The 15,114-nt window shown below is 38.4% G+C and overlaps 1 protein-coding gene across 3 annotated transcripts in view; it reads left to right on the forward strand.

The window, feature by feature from the left end:
- Positions 1 to 15,114, forward strand: part of LOC132113105 (steroid hormone receptor ERR2-like) — a 99,746-nt gene that overhangs the window by 32,748 nt on the left and 51,884 nt on the right. For all 3 annotated transcript variants that reach the window (XM_059520934.1, XM_059520933.1, XM_059520935.1), the window contains exon 3: positions 5,725 to 5,841. In XM_059520934.1, coding sequence (XP_059376917.1) covers positions 5,725 to 5,841 — 117 coding nt within the window. The remainder of the gene's footprint in view (positions 1 to 5,724; positions 5,842 to 15,114) is intronic.

A 15,114-nucleotide genomic window follows, 5' to 3' on the forward strand; every position in this document is an offset into this window, starting at 1 on the left:
ATATGATATGATGAAGGAGGAATGAGTCACTGCACATTCTAGTTATGGGAAAACCATGAATCAAAAGTGTCTGTTATCTGGAAGCGCACAGGAAATGTGTTTGATTAGTGCTGTTTAGTTGATCGTGAGAACAAATGGGAAAACGGGAAGTGGAGCGATCAGACTTTATCACATTCATTTTCACACCTTTATTTACCCCAAACCCAAAGAGATCTGCTACATATGCATACTGATTTGTATAACCCAGATAAGAGGGGGAATTTCTAATTATTTAATACATCTTGGGACCCTCTACTTGATCTGTGCAATAATGTTAACATAATTGCATAAGTTGGGAATGGGGGGTGGAAGCATTTGTGGAAGATTTCAGAGTAGAATAACACTGATGAAGAAGCTTCATCTGCAACCGCTACACAGTATATGAGGTTTACTGACCTGTTCATTACAGTTTTTTTCGGCTGTTTACACACAAAATCTTTACTTGTCACACAATTTCTGAAAGCTGACACTGAAACAGCAGAAGCACACACAATCTGTGAAAAACCATAAACTAATTCTTCTCCTTTGTCTCAGTGTTCAATTTCATAAAACACTTTTTGCAAAACACAACTGTCAGATTCTGTCCCATGTTTTGTGTGTGTGTTTTGCTCCCCATGTGCCTTCCTTGTCGCTTATTTTGTTCCTGCTGCCTCATTTGATTTCCAGTTGTGTCTAGTCTTAACCTGATTAAGATGTGTAAAGTGGTTCCTGTTTTGAGTTCTTTGTCTGGTATTATTTGTCCTAGTGCTACAGTACGTGTAGCTAGTGTTTCTAGTTTTCTGTGTTCCCTTGTATTCATTAAAGTCTCTTAATTGATGTAATCCTCATCTCCTTTGTTCCTCACTTTGCACTACTCACAGTAGTGCAACCCTGACAAAATACTGGACCCAGATTCAAATTGAGTGGTGTCTTTTTTTACCCGTGTTTGTTTTCGGCTTTTTTTTTTTTTTTTAAGTGTTTTGTTTCCCCCTTTTCACCGCATTGATGGACATAGCCACTCGGTTGAATGCCTCAGCCCATCAAGATCTCTCTTTCTTTGAGTACGCTTAGGAATTCTGCGGGCTTGACATGGCATCAGCATTGCATGACGCCACCATCAATTCTCTGTTTTGGCTCGGAGGCCAACTACCATTGCTCTGGGGACCTCAGAGACACCAAGGGACTATGCTTTAGGGAAGGGATCTTCTGGTGTCTGGGGAGTGTCGGGGCCCAAGCCTGAACTAGTCCACCGTAGAGCTCACCAGCCGTTGTGTTCTCGAGTCAATTTAGCATATCCTATGTCAGTCCTGCCAGCCGCGTCATTGTCAAGCCCGCCAGCCATGGCTTTCTCAAGTCCGCCAGCCCCCAGAACGGTGAGCCCACCAGACGCCCAATTCACCTGTAAACAAGGGAGGAGGATGATGAGAAAAAGATAGTTCACAGCCCTCATCCCAGCCTCAGAGTTTGCTCCAGTGTCCGCCCCAAAGCTCGCTCCAGTGTGGGATCCATTCCCTGAGTTTAGCACAGAGAAGACTCCTTCCTCCGAGTTTAGCCCAGTGAGGGCTTCAGTCCCCGAGTTTAGCCCAGTGTGGGCTCCATTCCCTGAGTTTAGCACAGAGAAGATTCCTTCCCCCGAGTTTAGCCCAGTGAGGGCTCCATTCCCTAAGTTTAGCACAGAGAAGACTCCTTCCCCCGAGTTTAACCCAGTGAGGGCTTCAGTCCCCGAATTTAGCCCAGTGTGGGCTCCATTCCCTGAGTTTAGCACAGAGAAGATTCCTTCCCCCGAGTTTAGCCCAGTGAGGGCTTCAGTCCCCGAGTTTAGCCCAGTGTGGGCTCCATTCCCTGAGTTTAGCACAGAGAAGATTCCTTCCCCCGAGTTTAGCCCAGTGAGGGCTCCAGTCCCTGAGTTTAGCTCAGAGAAGACTCCTTCCCCCGAGTTTAGACCAGTGAGGGCTCCGGTCCCCGAGTCCAGCCCAGTGAGGGCTTCAGTCCCCGAGTTTAGCCCAGTGAGGGCTCCAGTCCATGAGTTTAGCCCAGTGAGGGCTCCAGTCCCTGAGTTTAGCCCAGTTAAGGCTCCAGTCCCAGAGTTTAGCACAGGGAAGACTCCTTCCCCCGAGTTTAGCCCAGTGAGGGCTCTGGTCTCCGAGTTTAGCACAGAGAAGACTCCTTTCCCCGAGTTTAGCCCAGTGAGGGCTCTGGTTCCCGAGTTTAGCCCAGTGAGGGCTCTGGTTCCCGAGTTTAGCCCAGTGAGGGCTCCAGTCCATGAGTTTAGCCCAGTGAGGGCTCCAGTCCATGAGTTTAGCCCAGTGAGGGCTCCAGTCCCTGAGTTTAGCCCAGTGATGGCTCCAGTCCCAGAGTTTAGCACAGAGAAGACTCCTTCCCCCGAGTTTAGCCCAGTGAGGGCTCTGGTCCCCGAGTGTAGCCCAGTGAGGGCTCTGGTCCCCGAGTTTAGCACAGAGAAGACTCCTTCCCCCGAGTTTAGCCCAGTGAGGGCTCTGGTCCCCGAGTTTAGCCCAGTGAGGGCTCTGGTCCCCGAGTTTAGCCCAGTGAGGCCTCCAGTCCCAGAGTTTAGCACAGAGAAGACTCCTTCCCCCGAGTTTAGCCCAGTGAGGGCTCTGGTCCCCGAGTTTAGCCCAGTGAGGGCTCCAGTCCCCGAGTTCAGCCCAGTGAGGGCTCCGGTCCCCGAGTTTAGCCCAGTGAGGGCTCCGGTCCCTGAGTTTAGCCCAGTGAGGGCTCCGGTCCCTGAGTTTAGCCCAGAGAAGGATCCAATCCGACTGTAGCATAGAAAGTGTTCCAGTTTCCATGTCAAGCCCAATGAGGGGTTCAGTCCCCAAGTCAATCTCATGGAGGGCCACAGTTCCTGAGCTATTAATTTATGAAAAGTAATGTATTGTGTTACTTTTGCTTTTCTTTGCTTTGCTTTTCTTGACTTAGTTGCGTAAAAACACTTGACACAGTTATTGATCTGAACTGAATCAACATTGAACTGAATTGATCTGGATCATGACACTATTGTCTTCAGTACTGCTGTTTTAATGCTGAAATTCAGTTTGTTACATAATTGATTAATTTTGCAACATCAACACTCTTATTTTCCTGTTTGATGATGTGAAGTTACTTTGAAACTATCTGTATTGCATAAAGTGTTATTGAAATACATGTGACTTGACTTGAATTGTAGCTTATCTCTTTGTTTTATTCTTGGCATCGGCCAATATTAGGGCTGTGAATCTTTGGGTTCATAGATTCATAGGTTTTCGATTTGATTCAAAATGATTTTTGCAATTTAGAACGATTCGATTCACAATTAAATTTGATTAGATTTGATTATAACAATTCGATTCTGCATTCTTTAAGAGCATTCACAGGATTATTTAAATGCTTCCCTTAAATTCTGTAAATGCTTAGTCAGGGGACAAATTACACCAGCCTTTATGGTTAGAGAACCATAGGTAAAAAAACAAAACAAAAAAAACTTTTGTCCATTGTTAGATGCTAGTTTAATGATGCTATGGCATGACATGCCATACGTAGAAAATGTATATAAGCCAAGATTTTAATAAATAGCTTTAAAAGTATTGTGTATAAGCTAACATTTTTTCACACCAGGGGCTTAGCCATCATGTGACAGAAATGTCAAATACAATCATTTTATGTATGTAGCCTATGTATTATTATAATTATTATAAGGAATTATCTTCTTTTTATTACTTATTATTTTCTGTAAGAAAATCAAATACACTTCTTGACAATAATCAATCATTTGTGATCAATATTTTTTACCTAATGGCAATTTTATGATTGTTTTATATAGGCTACTAAATTTAATTATGTATTATTTTAATAGATTTTTATTCTGCAAAGAATAAGGTAGAACATATACATATACTATAGTTTCTGTACTGTAATAAATGATGTCAACTAGCACTGCATCATTCATAAATTTTAATTATTTATTGTGTTTTCTTTTTTTACGTTTCATTAGTTCCTTCTGCTTTTATATAGCCTGGCACGACTATGAGAGCGAGATCACTTCTCTTTCAGTGTGAAAACTTCTTTATCTCATTACAAAATAAAATGCTATATTAGCTATTTAATATTTCCTTTCAACAGCGAATTATGATTCTGAGAGAAAACGTGCCAGATGTCTGTTTGTTAAAGCAACAAATGCTACTTTCATGCATTATTTCAAGGTCTTTGCTGCGGTTATTTTAACAGTTTCCTTTGTACATTCGGTTCATCAGCATTGTTAAAACACATTTATCATTCAATGGAACTGTGCGTTTGATTTAGGCACTTACATTTCTGCTCCGTACATGTGATAAATACACAGCTTACGACTGTTCAGGCAACGCCGTCAGTAAGATGCAGAGAGCCATTGACAAACTTCATAAAAGTAAAGCTACTTTACCTTAGTATTTCTGGCCACGAGTCCTAAGGAGAGATCACACATCAGCTGCATTAGAGACGAACGGAGTGCGAGCACAATCCTGTCACAGTCTCAGGTTGGAATAGTGGAGCGTGTGAAGGATAATGCTGAAAAAAAATGCTGTAATTGCCTTAAGTTGCTCTTTAAATTCTAAATCTGTTCATTTCACAAGGTCCTTATTTTAATGAAGTTGAAATATTTTTGTAAAATTTATTTTTGTTTCATTCAAATTTGGTAAATATAATGTCCAATAAATATATATTTAATTACAGCATGTATGATTTACTATATGTAAAATGGTGTGATTGATATACAGTAGTCAACCTTTCAGATCGATCAAAAAGTTCGTTAAAATTTTACTAATGCAAGAACGCATTTTTGTTTTAGGACAACTTTGATGAAATGTTTTGATCCACTTCAAATGTTGACTACTGTATATATACACAGTGCTATTTTCCTCAGCCGTACAGTGTATGTCAGAGAGCATATTGTTTTTATTCAGCACAGTGTCTTCAGTGATCAAGACAAGCCTGAATAAATTAAGTGAGCGCTGTCCAAATAGACATTCAAACCACACGCTTGCACGAGAACAAGAGCGCTGTATGCTGACTGTCATTCTGCATTTAGCCGTCGCTCCTGCCATTACCCATACATGTCCTAATTGAAATGCCTCGCAGCAGTTAAATGTACACAGACACACGCAGAATGGCCGAGTGTATCAAGCCCTTTGCCTATTGTTACTCGCACAATGCCACTCAAACGGTTCTTTTATTGTGCAGGTATGAAGCGCTGAAGCGCTCAGCTTGAATAATGTATCAGTAGCTGGTTATTCTCTGTGTAAATAGCGAGCGAGCAGCAGAACCGGCCTTGGTTTGGGTCAGGTATTATGTAAAGCGGGCTGAGCCTGAATTTGTGAATGTAATTTGGCGAGGTGCGATTCAAATGGAAGTACTGAAAGCACCCAGGGATCTTTTGTTTTCAATGCTGTCTCATCTGTTTTGTTGGCTCATGTTTCTTCATCTTTGCAGCACACGCTGTCCCTGTTCTGTAGTGTCTCACAGCCACAGGCAATTTATCAAATTGAGTAAAAGATGATTTTATAAATAAAGTGATTTATAGAGCGTTCTTTTGATCACTTTGATGGATGCGGTGGTGCGCTGTAAAACTCTCCTGCATTAGCTTGTTTTCGTTGGGTTATTTTTGGATGGGCAGACGGGAGCGACATCCTGCAAGTGGGAAGCACCTCACTTTTCTCTTTTCTCTTTGTCTCTCACCAGGTAACATTGAGTACAGCTGTCCGGCCACCAATGAGTGTGAGATCACGAAAAGAAGACGAAAGTCCTGTCAGGCGTGCCGCTTCATGAAGTGCTTAAAAGTGGGCATGCTGAAGGAAGGTGAGGGGAAAGTTGCTTTTAAAAGTAATGCATTTCAATATTGCGTTACTCCCTAAAAAAGTAACTAATTATATTACTTTAATTTTGGTTGGTAAATTATTTTGAAAGAACCGAACATATCACAGAGTTTAGATCCATCCCCATTTAGACACACCTGAACCAGCTAATCAAGATATATAGGCATACTAGAAACCTCAATGCAGGTGTGTTGAGGCACGCTGGAGCTAAACTCTGCAGGACATCGGCCCACCAGGACTTGGGCTGTGTATCGGCAAGAATCTGGCGATACGATACGTATCACGGTACAGGGGTTGCAATGTGATGTGTTGTGATACATAGCGATACAGTAAGCAAGGCGATGTTTTGGCATATTTCTTATTTTAGGAATAGGATGTATTTTTAGGAAAACTGTCACTGAGAACACACCATTATATGCAAAACCTTAGCAAAAAATAAATTAATAAAAAGTGGGATCTGCATTTGAAATAATCAGTCCCTGTGACATTCAACGTTATTGAAACACTTTTTGTGCAGTATGAGGAAAGTGGGAAAAATTCAAGTGCCTGCAGGATTCTTTAGTTAAATATATATGTATAAAATGTATTTGATAAAAAGATCATACATATTATTAGATCCTGCTTTAAAGGTTCACAGTTTAAGTTTACAATTGAGACGTACAATGTCATAACTTTTTGATTGGAACAAAACATTATGGGCCCTATTTTAACGATCTGAAACGCAAGTATCAAGCGCAAAGCGCAAGTAACTTTGTGGGCGGGTCTTTGGCGCTGTTGCTATTATGCCGGCGGAATAAATGACTCTTGCGCCCGACGCAAGTTTCAAAGAGGCATGTCTGAAGTAGCTTCATTATTCAGAGGTGTGGTTTGGGCGTAACATGAAATAAACCAATCAAAGCTTCATATATCCTTCCCTTTAAGCAGGACGCGCATATTTCATAGCGGATCGATATTTTAACGGCGGATCTTCCAAGGCGCACGCCAGGTGCGGTGCAGAGCTGAGGAGACAGATGTTCTCGTCTGGCCATAATACTCAGGTGACATTGTATGGGGATAGGAGAAACACAACCTAATAAGCTTTGGTTTAACAGGCATATAATAATTTTGTAAATGTGTAATCTAGATTAAAATGCCTATTTTTCAAAGAGTCCTGGCCGAGAATTGACAGCATTTACAGATTGAAACAACAGCAAATCAATGATTCTTCTTCACGTGACAGAATAATATATTTAAAATGCCAATATATTATTCCATTCAAATGGAACTGCGTAGCCTACATAAATGCCATTTTTCCCAATTCGGTTCTTGCAAGTGAAACGAGAGTAAAACAATTATCAGACCAGAGGGAATATTCACAAAACCATTTTTAAGACAACCTAAATAAAAAGGCAACAATCCCAGAATAGTTTTTATAAATATTTCGATAAAAAATAAATTTTCCTTCTAAAATACAAAAATGACCAGGATAAATTATTATACAATTTATAATTAAGAGTTAAAGGCTTACAATCGGATTTAAATCTTAAAGCATCCAGAGAAGAAAGAAGTAGATAGGAATCTAATTCATACACCACATAACTGTATATAAGTAAAGGCAAGACATAGTAGAAACTTCTCTTTCTTACATTTCATGTTTCTAAAATAAAACCCAAGCTTTATTTCATTTTTTTTCTTTAAATGAGTTATGTGAGACTCAAAAGATAATTTATCATCGATAATGATGCCAAGATAATTAAATTATTTTACTAACTTAATCACATTGCCTTGTGAAGTCTGGAGAGGAATGCACGCACACACGCTACACTATGGCCATTGCGTGCTTAAAATAGCATCTGATAACATGCCATTGACTTTAGACCAGGTTTTTTTTGGTTAGTTGCGCAAACGTTTTATTGAACTGCAAGATAGCATCAGGGACTATTTGCGCCGGATCACGCCTTCTTTTTTGCGCCGACCCGCCCAGGGAGCGCAAGTTCAATCTGTAGTTTGACAACGTGCGTCTGTGGAGGGAAAAGTCCGCTTTGCGCCGGTGCAAAATAGGAATGCTACTTGCGTCAGTGTACAAAGTCAATTGCGCTGGGTGCAAGATAGGGCCCTTAATCTGCTTAACATCAATGAAAACTGCAGTTGCAGAGGTTCCATCCGTGCCGCGGTCCCGGGGTGGACGTTTTACCCAAAAGACCAAATGACTTCACACTTCAGCTTTGTACACTGAGGTGGGAACTGGAACAATTATTTCATCCTCCAGTACTGGCATCGAACTATATTAATGCTAACGACAGTGGCGTGCCTTAATGCTAGTATTTCCTGTCACTGTTTAAGCTCAGAGATGAAGACTGCTATCTAGCTGTCGGGATACGAACTCAAAACGAAAGAACTGCCCCGAATCTTGAATTTTTGATGAATTGAATTTTTCTTTTTATATCGATATTCCGTTTTTGACAATCGATACAGTAATAATAAAGCTTATTTTATTTCTATTTAATTTTATTACAAATTTATAATAAAACAAATACTAAAATTTGAAAAATTACTAAAATGTTATCTTATTTTAATATATGTAAATGCAACTAATTCAAAATATTTCTAAAAACTATATTAGTTTAGTGTCCTCTTAGATCTGGATAGATGGTCACTTCATTAAATTTTGTACAAGGGTAGATAATTTAGGGTTAGGTTAAGCCCAGTCAAGGGCCTAAACTTTTCTCGACTTTATTAATAATTACATCAAACCTTAAAATCAAATTATGGAAATTATGTGTTGCTTTGATGTATTTATGCAACAATCTGATTGATTTCTTGAACTTTTTAAAGATTCTAGATTCTTTTCATAGATTCTAAAAGAGACTGCTATTTGTGCATAGGAAAATAAGAAAGATTGGGTTTTATAATGAGGAGAAACACGTCTCTTATCTTATGTTTTTGGCATTGAAGATTAGATGTCAAAAATTGACATGAACATGGACAGGTTTTGTGACACCCTCATCCTCAAAAACCATCAACAAGTGTTATTTTAGTGTTATTTTAATATTTATATACAGTATTATTGAAACAATTTATGTTATTTTAAATTAACTTTTTCAGTTTTCATGTTAGTAATTTTACTGTGCTTTTGTTGTCTCATTTTTCTTAGTTTTTTATATGCAAATTTCTTTTTAGCTTTATTATTAAAGGTTTAGTTTTAGTAATTGTAGTACTTCAATGTTTAAGTAACTTTATAGTTTACAAATAATATTTGTTCGTAACTTTTATTATTTTCTGTCATTTTATTCCATAAAGACATTTTGTAGTATTTTTTTTTTTTTTCCATCAAATATTTACATTTTATTTTATTTAGTTAACTACTTTTTTTAATAGCCGTAGTTTGAGTTCTACTTTTGGTTAACAGTAGCACCGGCATGAACAAATCTATTTAAAATCAAAGAAAAAAACTAAAATACGAAGAGGATGAACATAATATTTGCTGAACTTATTGCCTGTACCTGCTGTTCATTACAAATCACGTTCTCAATCATTTTCATTTCCTAACATGCAAGCGTTTGACATTGAGCTTGCGTATCGCTCTCTTTCACGTTCATGTGTGAAGTATGTTTTTCCGTTCACCTCAGCAGATCTTTCATTAGGTCACATTTTACTTTGTAATGTCATTTGTTGGCCTTTAAATCAGTCACACGGTATGTACTGACTCCATCAACCACACGACAGTGATCAGAGCCGAGCGCAGCACTTGCCACAGACACACAAGCCATGTTAGACTCGTAAATGTTGTTGGCTGGTGTCAGAGTGCTGGACCTGAGGGGCTGCTGGCACAAGTCGCGCTCACATGCAGTAAATAATTGTGCCTCTTGGGTAGAGAGAGAGAAATATGCTGAATAGGTCGATCCGTGTGCCTGACTAATAGAAGTGTAACAGTATTCCGACTGGAAAGGCTTCTGTCCCAGAGCACACGCTCTCAGCCCCGGCGTATTGATCTGCTAAATGTTTTCCGAACATCTCAGCTCTCTTCCTGAGGATGCTTTTTTAAAGTCCTGCCATGTGGGACATAAGTGACAATTAAATGTGCTCACAGATATTTATTTCTCTCTTACTTTCCCCTTTTTTCATGTCTCAAGGCATTCATGTTAATGCAGTGAATGCATGTTTTTATGCACACTGATAACGTAAGAGCATGTGTGTCCAGGCTGGATTTAAAGCAGGTCTGAAATGTAATGTGTGTAGTTCACCCACAATCCATCTGTGAAAGCTCTTCTGTCTATATGGAGCTGAATGAAGTAACGGAATCTCTCCACTGCACGAGACACCGAGAATGAATCGCATTACTCGCTGATGAAAAATTCATGCAAATATATTATCTGCAGGAATAAGAGCCCAGAAAATAGGGAGGGATTGTCAGAAATGAATCACCTGTGTCGAGGCAAAAATTAGAGCTTAAACAATAAGATGAAGGAGCAGACGGCAACAATGACATCAGTGCACGTCTCTGCAGGCTTTGAGATGTTAGCAGTGAACAATTCTGTAGATATTTTGTTTTTAATATGTCTGAAATAAGTATATTCTGCTTACCAAGGCTGCATGTATTTGTTCAAGAAATGTAATAAAAAATATAAAATATTATTAGGATTTAAAATCCTATTTAATAGGATTTAGGATTGTTCTCTGTGTGAATCTGTGTTAAAGTGTAATGTATTTCTGTGATGCTCCGCTGTATTTTCAGCATCATTCCTCCAGTCTTCAGTGTCACATGATCTTCAGAAATCAGAATAATATGATGATTTACTGCTCAAGAAACATTTCTGATTATTAGCAATGTTGAAAACAGTTGTGCTGCACAATATTTTTATGGAAACTGTATTAGGTGAATAGAAAGTTCAAAAAGAACTAGAAATGTTTTCTAACAATATAAATGTTTTACTGTCATTTTTTTTAGCCCTGATGTAATACAATATAAGGATTATTTAAGGACAACAATAAGAAAACTTCAGACAGCACTAAACATGACTTAGATGCCCTGTGTAAGCACACAAGATTTTTTACAAACTGGCTGGGTTTGTCTTTTACTCTTCAGAAATTATAATTTCTAACACTTTCTTACTGTCAGTCCACATTTTACTGAACATCTGCAAAACCACTTCAGTTCTGTGTTAGTGTTGAGAGTTTAATTAGCTTTTTCAACATTATAAAAATGTTCATAAAAATATGATGACATGAACAGGCATCTTGTTGGCCATCCCTCGTCCCTCCTCATGTGCAAGGTCACTGTCTGTCTCCGATCCGACTCTACGTGAGCGCCAAATCAATCAGGCCTTTCAAGGCGACAGGGAAATGAGCGGCAGTGGGTCACGTCTGTCCATGTCTACCCTCCCCATACGACCAGAGCCACGGCCGAGCAGCTGTGAGACGAACGAAGGTCACACGCTTAATGCAGATATCTCACCGAATCATAACTTTACAGGACAGGACAGCACCTGCATGAACTGTCAGAAACTCTCCTTTCTATTTGAGGATGTACCGCAAATTCTCACGCTGTGTTTACCAGAGACAAACCTGAAGAAAGAGCGTCTCTCCACACTTTTGTATTGAACATAGATAATAACCAAAAATGTTTCTTGAGCGGCAAATCATCATATCAGAATGATTTCTGAAGATCATGTGACACTGAAGACTGGAGGAATGATGCTGAAAATACAGCTGTGCATCACAGAAATAAATTATTTTTTAACAAATACAGTATTCACTGAGAAAAACGCTATTTAAATATTATAATATTTCACAATATAACTATATTTACTGTATTTATGATCAAATAAATGCAGCATTGATGATCATAAAACACTTTTTCAGAAACAGATAATAATTACACCCACAAATTTTGAGCTGTAGCTGAGACAAATTTGTGTACTTTACTATTTAGGGTAAAGAAATAACTATTAAAATAGATACTGATAAAACAATACATAATTAGCAACATTGTCTGTTTTAATATAAAATTATATTTTGTTTTGCTTATTCACAGGTGTATTTATCACCCATAATTGAGTAGTACAGAAGAGATAAAAATTACTTTATTCAGTAATGCCAGAATAATAATATCAAAGTTAATAAAACTGAAGAGTTTATAAGCCGTGTTTTCTGAGCAAAGGATGTTTTCAGTCGTGACATTTACTGCATAATCCTGAACCGCTCCGTTCCCTCAAAACAGGAAGTGATCAATAAGAGGACTCAGATATCAGGGACTACAGGTTTTTTCCTCTGATCAATGGAAGCGAATCGGAGCTGGGAAGAAAGGAGCTGATACTATTGAGAGATTACACTGACGTAATCCAAAGACTCTTTAAACCCACAAGACTCACATCTCTCACATTCTCAAGCCTCATCTAGACGGATGATTTCTGTCTGCCTTAAAATCTTTAGAGAATTATGTGTTTGTCCACTGGAGAAAAAATAAACCATCCTGCACCACGTGCCTCAATATGTGTCTGATATACTGGCTTTGGACATCAGAAGAATATTATTTGCACTTTTTAGTGTTTGTGACATTATATACACAACAGCAATAAGATCAAATGGTTACTTAAAAAAATAAATAATAATTAATTACCCACATGTTATTCTGACCTTGTGTTTTTGTTTTCCTCACAAAGAACTACAGTGAACGTGGACAGTGATTTATACTGTCAAAAAGAAGACAAAGAAGCTTGCCTCTTATTTTCACGTTTGTTGGACATTCTGCCAAATTCACATGAGTGTGAATAAATGACGACTGAATGCTCATTTAAAGGTGCTCTAAGTGATGTCACACATTTTTTTAGGCCAAAACATTTTTTGTCACGTCCAGCAAACATCTCCTCACTATCCGCTAGCTGCTTGTCCCCTGAACACACTGTAAAAAAACGGGGTCTCTCTAGACACCACAGGCTCCACAAACAACAAGAAAAACAAACTGGGCTCACCCGCACCACGAAACATAACAAACTGTTCCAGCCAATAACCGACAAGAAAGATTTGGGGGTGGGGTTTGGGGGGTTAGTGCATGGATGAGGAGGAGGGAGGGTCTAGCTAGCCTCCGTTTTGTTTGACAACAATTTGAACGTCAACAAGAAGTTACGACTCCCGGCATCGCTTAGAGCACCTTTAATGTGAGTGATTCCATATAAGACACATATCCGAGTGTGTGAACCGTGTGTGTGTGTGGCGGTGGTTTCCCTCGAGGCCTCTCTGAACAGGTGAGAGGATTACCACAGGCGTGAACATGTGTTTTCCACCAGAGAGCCTAGATCACTGCTGGACAAGGACGACACACTCTAGATCATCTCAACAGGGAGACAGATGACTGCTTGATCACAAAACACACACTCACAGTTTAAAGACAGTGGAGACACGTACTGAATTTAATAAATCATGAGTCAAATCATCTGTGTGGGGAAGGATGTTTGGGTGTGATAAAAAAAAAAAAAGATTATAAATTAGATATGATGTGTGGATGTTGGAGCTCTGGCCTGTTGGATGGTTCATGTGTGCCAACATGTTGAGATTACGCAGGAAACAAAAACAAAGTAAACAGAGTCCATTTTGATGTGTAATACACTTCTCCGCTGGACAGATCTATCTCAGAACATACCTGCAAACTCATCACCTGTCTGACATTTAACGCCATTCATGTGCCATCAGTGGAGTCAGGCCACTAGATAAATGTATATCTGAAGGGAACTGACTGTATTCAAAACAGTTTTGATGGCATTGCCAACGTATGAGGCCAAATCATTTTAAGCACAGCGGTGCTTTGTGCATGGGGTGACCACTGTATTTCTGCTTTTCCATAAGTGAATTTGCATTTCGATGCAACCCGTCTGCCGCTTTTGTTCAGACCAATCATGTGAGATGCATAGTCATTATTTTTTTTTACAGTAATTATTTTTTTTCTGAAAAGTTATATGATTTGAACTGTAATTTGTTTAAATTGTGGTGTTTATGGTTGTTTTACCATTTAGCAGAGGTGGAAAGAGTACAAAAATATTCTACTCAAGTAAAAGTACCATTACATTAATGAAATTTTACTTAAGTACAAGTAAAAGTACCAGTCTAAAAAATCCACTCAAGTAAAAGTAAAAAGTAGCTCATTTAAAATTTACTCAGAGTAAAAATTACTTAGTTACATTTTAACCAGTGGGAGGGAGTCAAAAATGGGACAGACCAAGGGTGTCAAACTCAGTTCCTGGAGGGCCACAGTCCTGCACAGTTTAGATATAACCCTAATTAAACACACCTGATCCAGCTAATCTAATCATTTAGGTTTATTTGAAAACTACATGATATGTGTGCTGGAGCAGGGTTAGGGCTATGGCCCTCCAGGAACTGAGTTTGACACCCCTGGGATAGGTCTATTAATCTCAAACTAGTTGTTTTTAATTAAAGGAATCAGTTATTTAGAATAATAAAACATTTGGGCTGTTATCTGGCAAATCAGTATCAACAAACTCATCTTTTCAATACAGAGGAAATGCAAAAGCTTCATCGGACGTGGCATTTAGATGTATTACACTGTTTAGTGCAGGACAAGAATGCATTTAACCTGCAGTTACAAATGCATGAATAATGTTTTGATATGCCAGACATAAAATGTTGAATACTCATTTGAAATTATAAAAACTTAATTATAAAAAAAAAAAAAATCAAAAGATACTTTAAATGTGAAATTAAAATGGCCAGTATGTGTCAGCAAGTCACTGTTAATAAGTGAGTCATTGCGATTGAACCAAATCATTTAAACAGTTGATTCATTCAGAAACGAAACACTGTCATGTTGCTCAGAGATGCAAAATTTTGCTTTGGTGGCTGTGTTTGGAATAAATTTTTGTTGTAGAAATAGAGCAAAAACAATGGCAATATGGTGTCTAAAACGCAAGTCTCTTAGTTTACTGTCCTGTTGTAAAAAAAAAAATATATATATATATATATATATATATATATATATTTATATATATATATCAGTGGCGGCTGCTGGTCTTTCAAAGAGGGGAAGCTCATTTTCGGCCTACATTATAACCCTCTGATGGTCTTCATTTGTAGTGACACTCGGGGTCTTTTTGACCCCAGACAATAACATTTCATTTTGTAATAGTAAAATATTTAAATTTTTTACAAATATAATTTTACTCTGTTCATTTATGTTTTTACTAAACTTTGTACAGTTTTTGGAGGATTTAAATCTTTTACATTTCTATAAATAAATAAATATTTATTTAAATAGGCTTTTTTT

The sequence above is a fragment of the Carassius carassius genome, chromosome 32 (assembly GCF_963082965.1).
Source record: "Carassius carassius chromosome 32, fCarCar2.1, whole genome shotgun sequence".
NCBI lineage: Eukaryota > Metazoa > Chordata > Actinopteri > Cypriniformes > Cyprinidae > Carassius > Carassius carassius.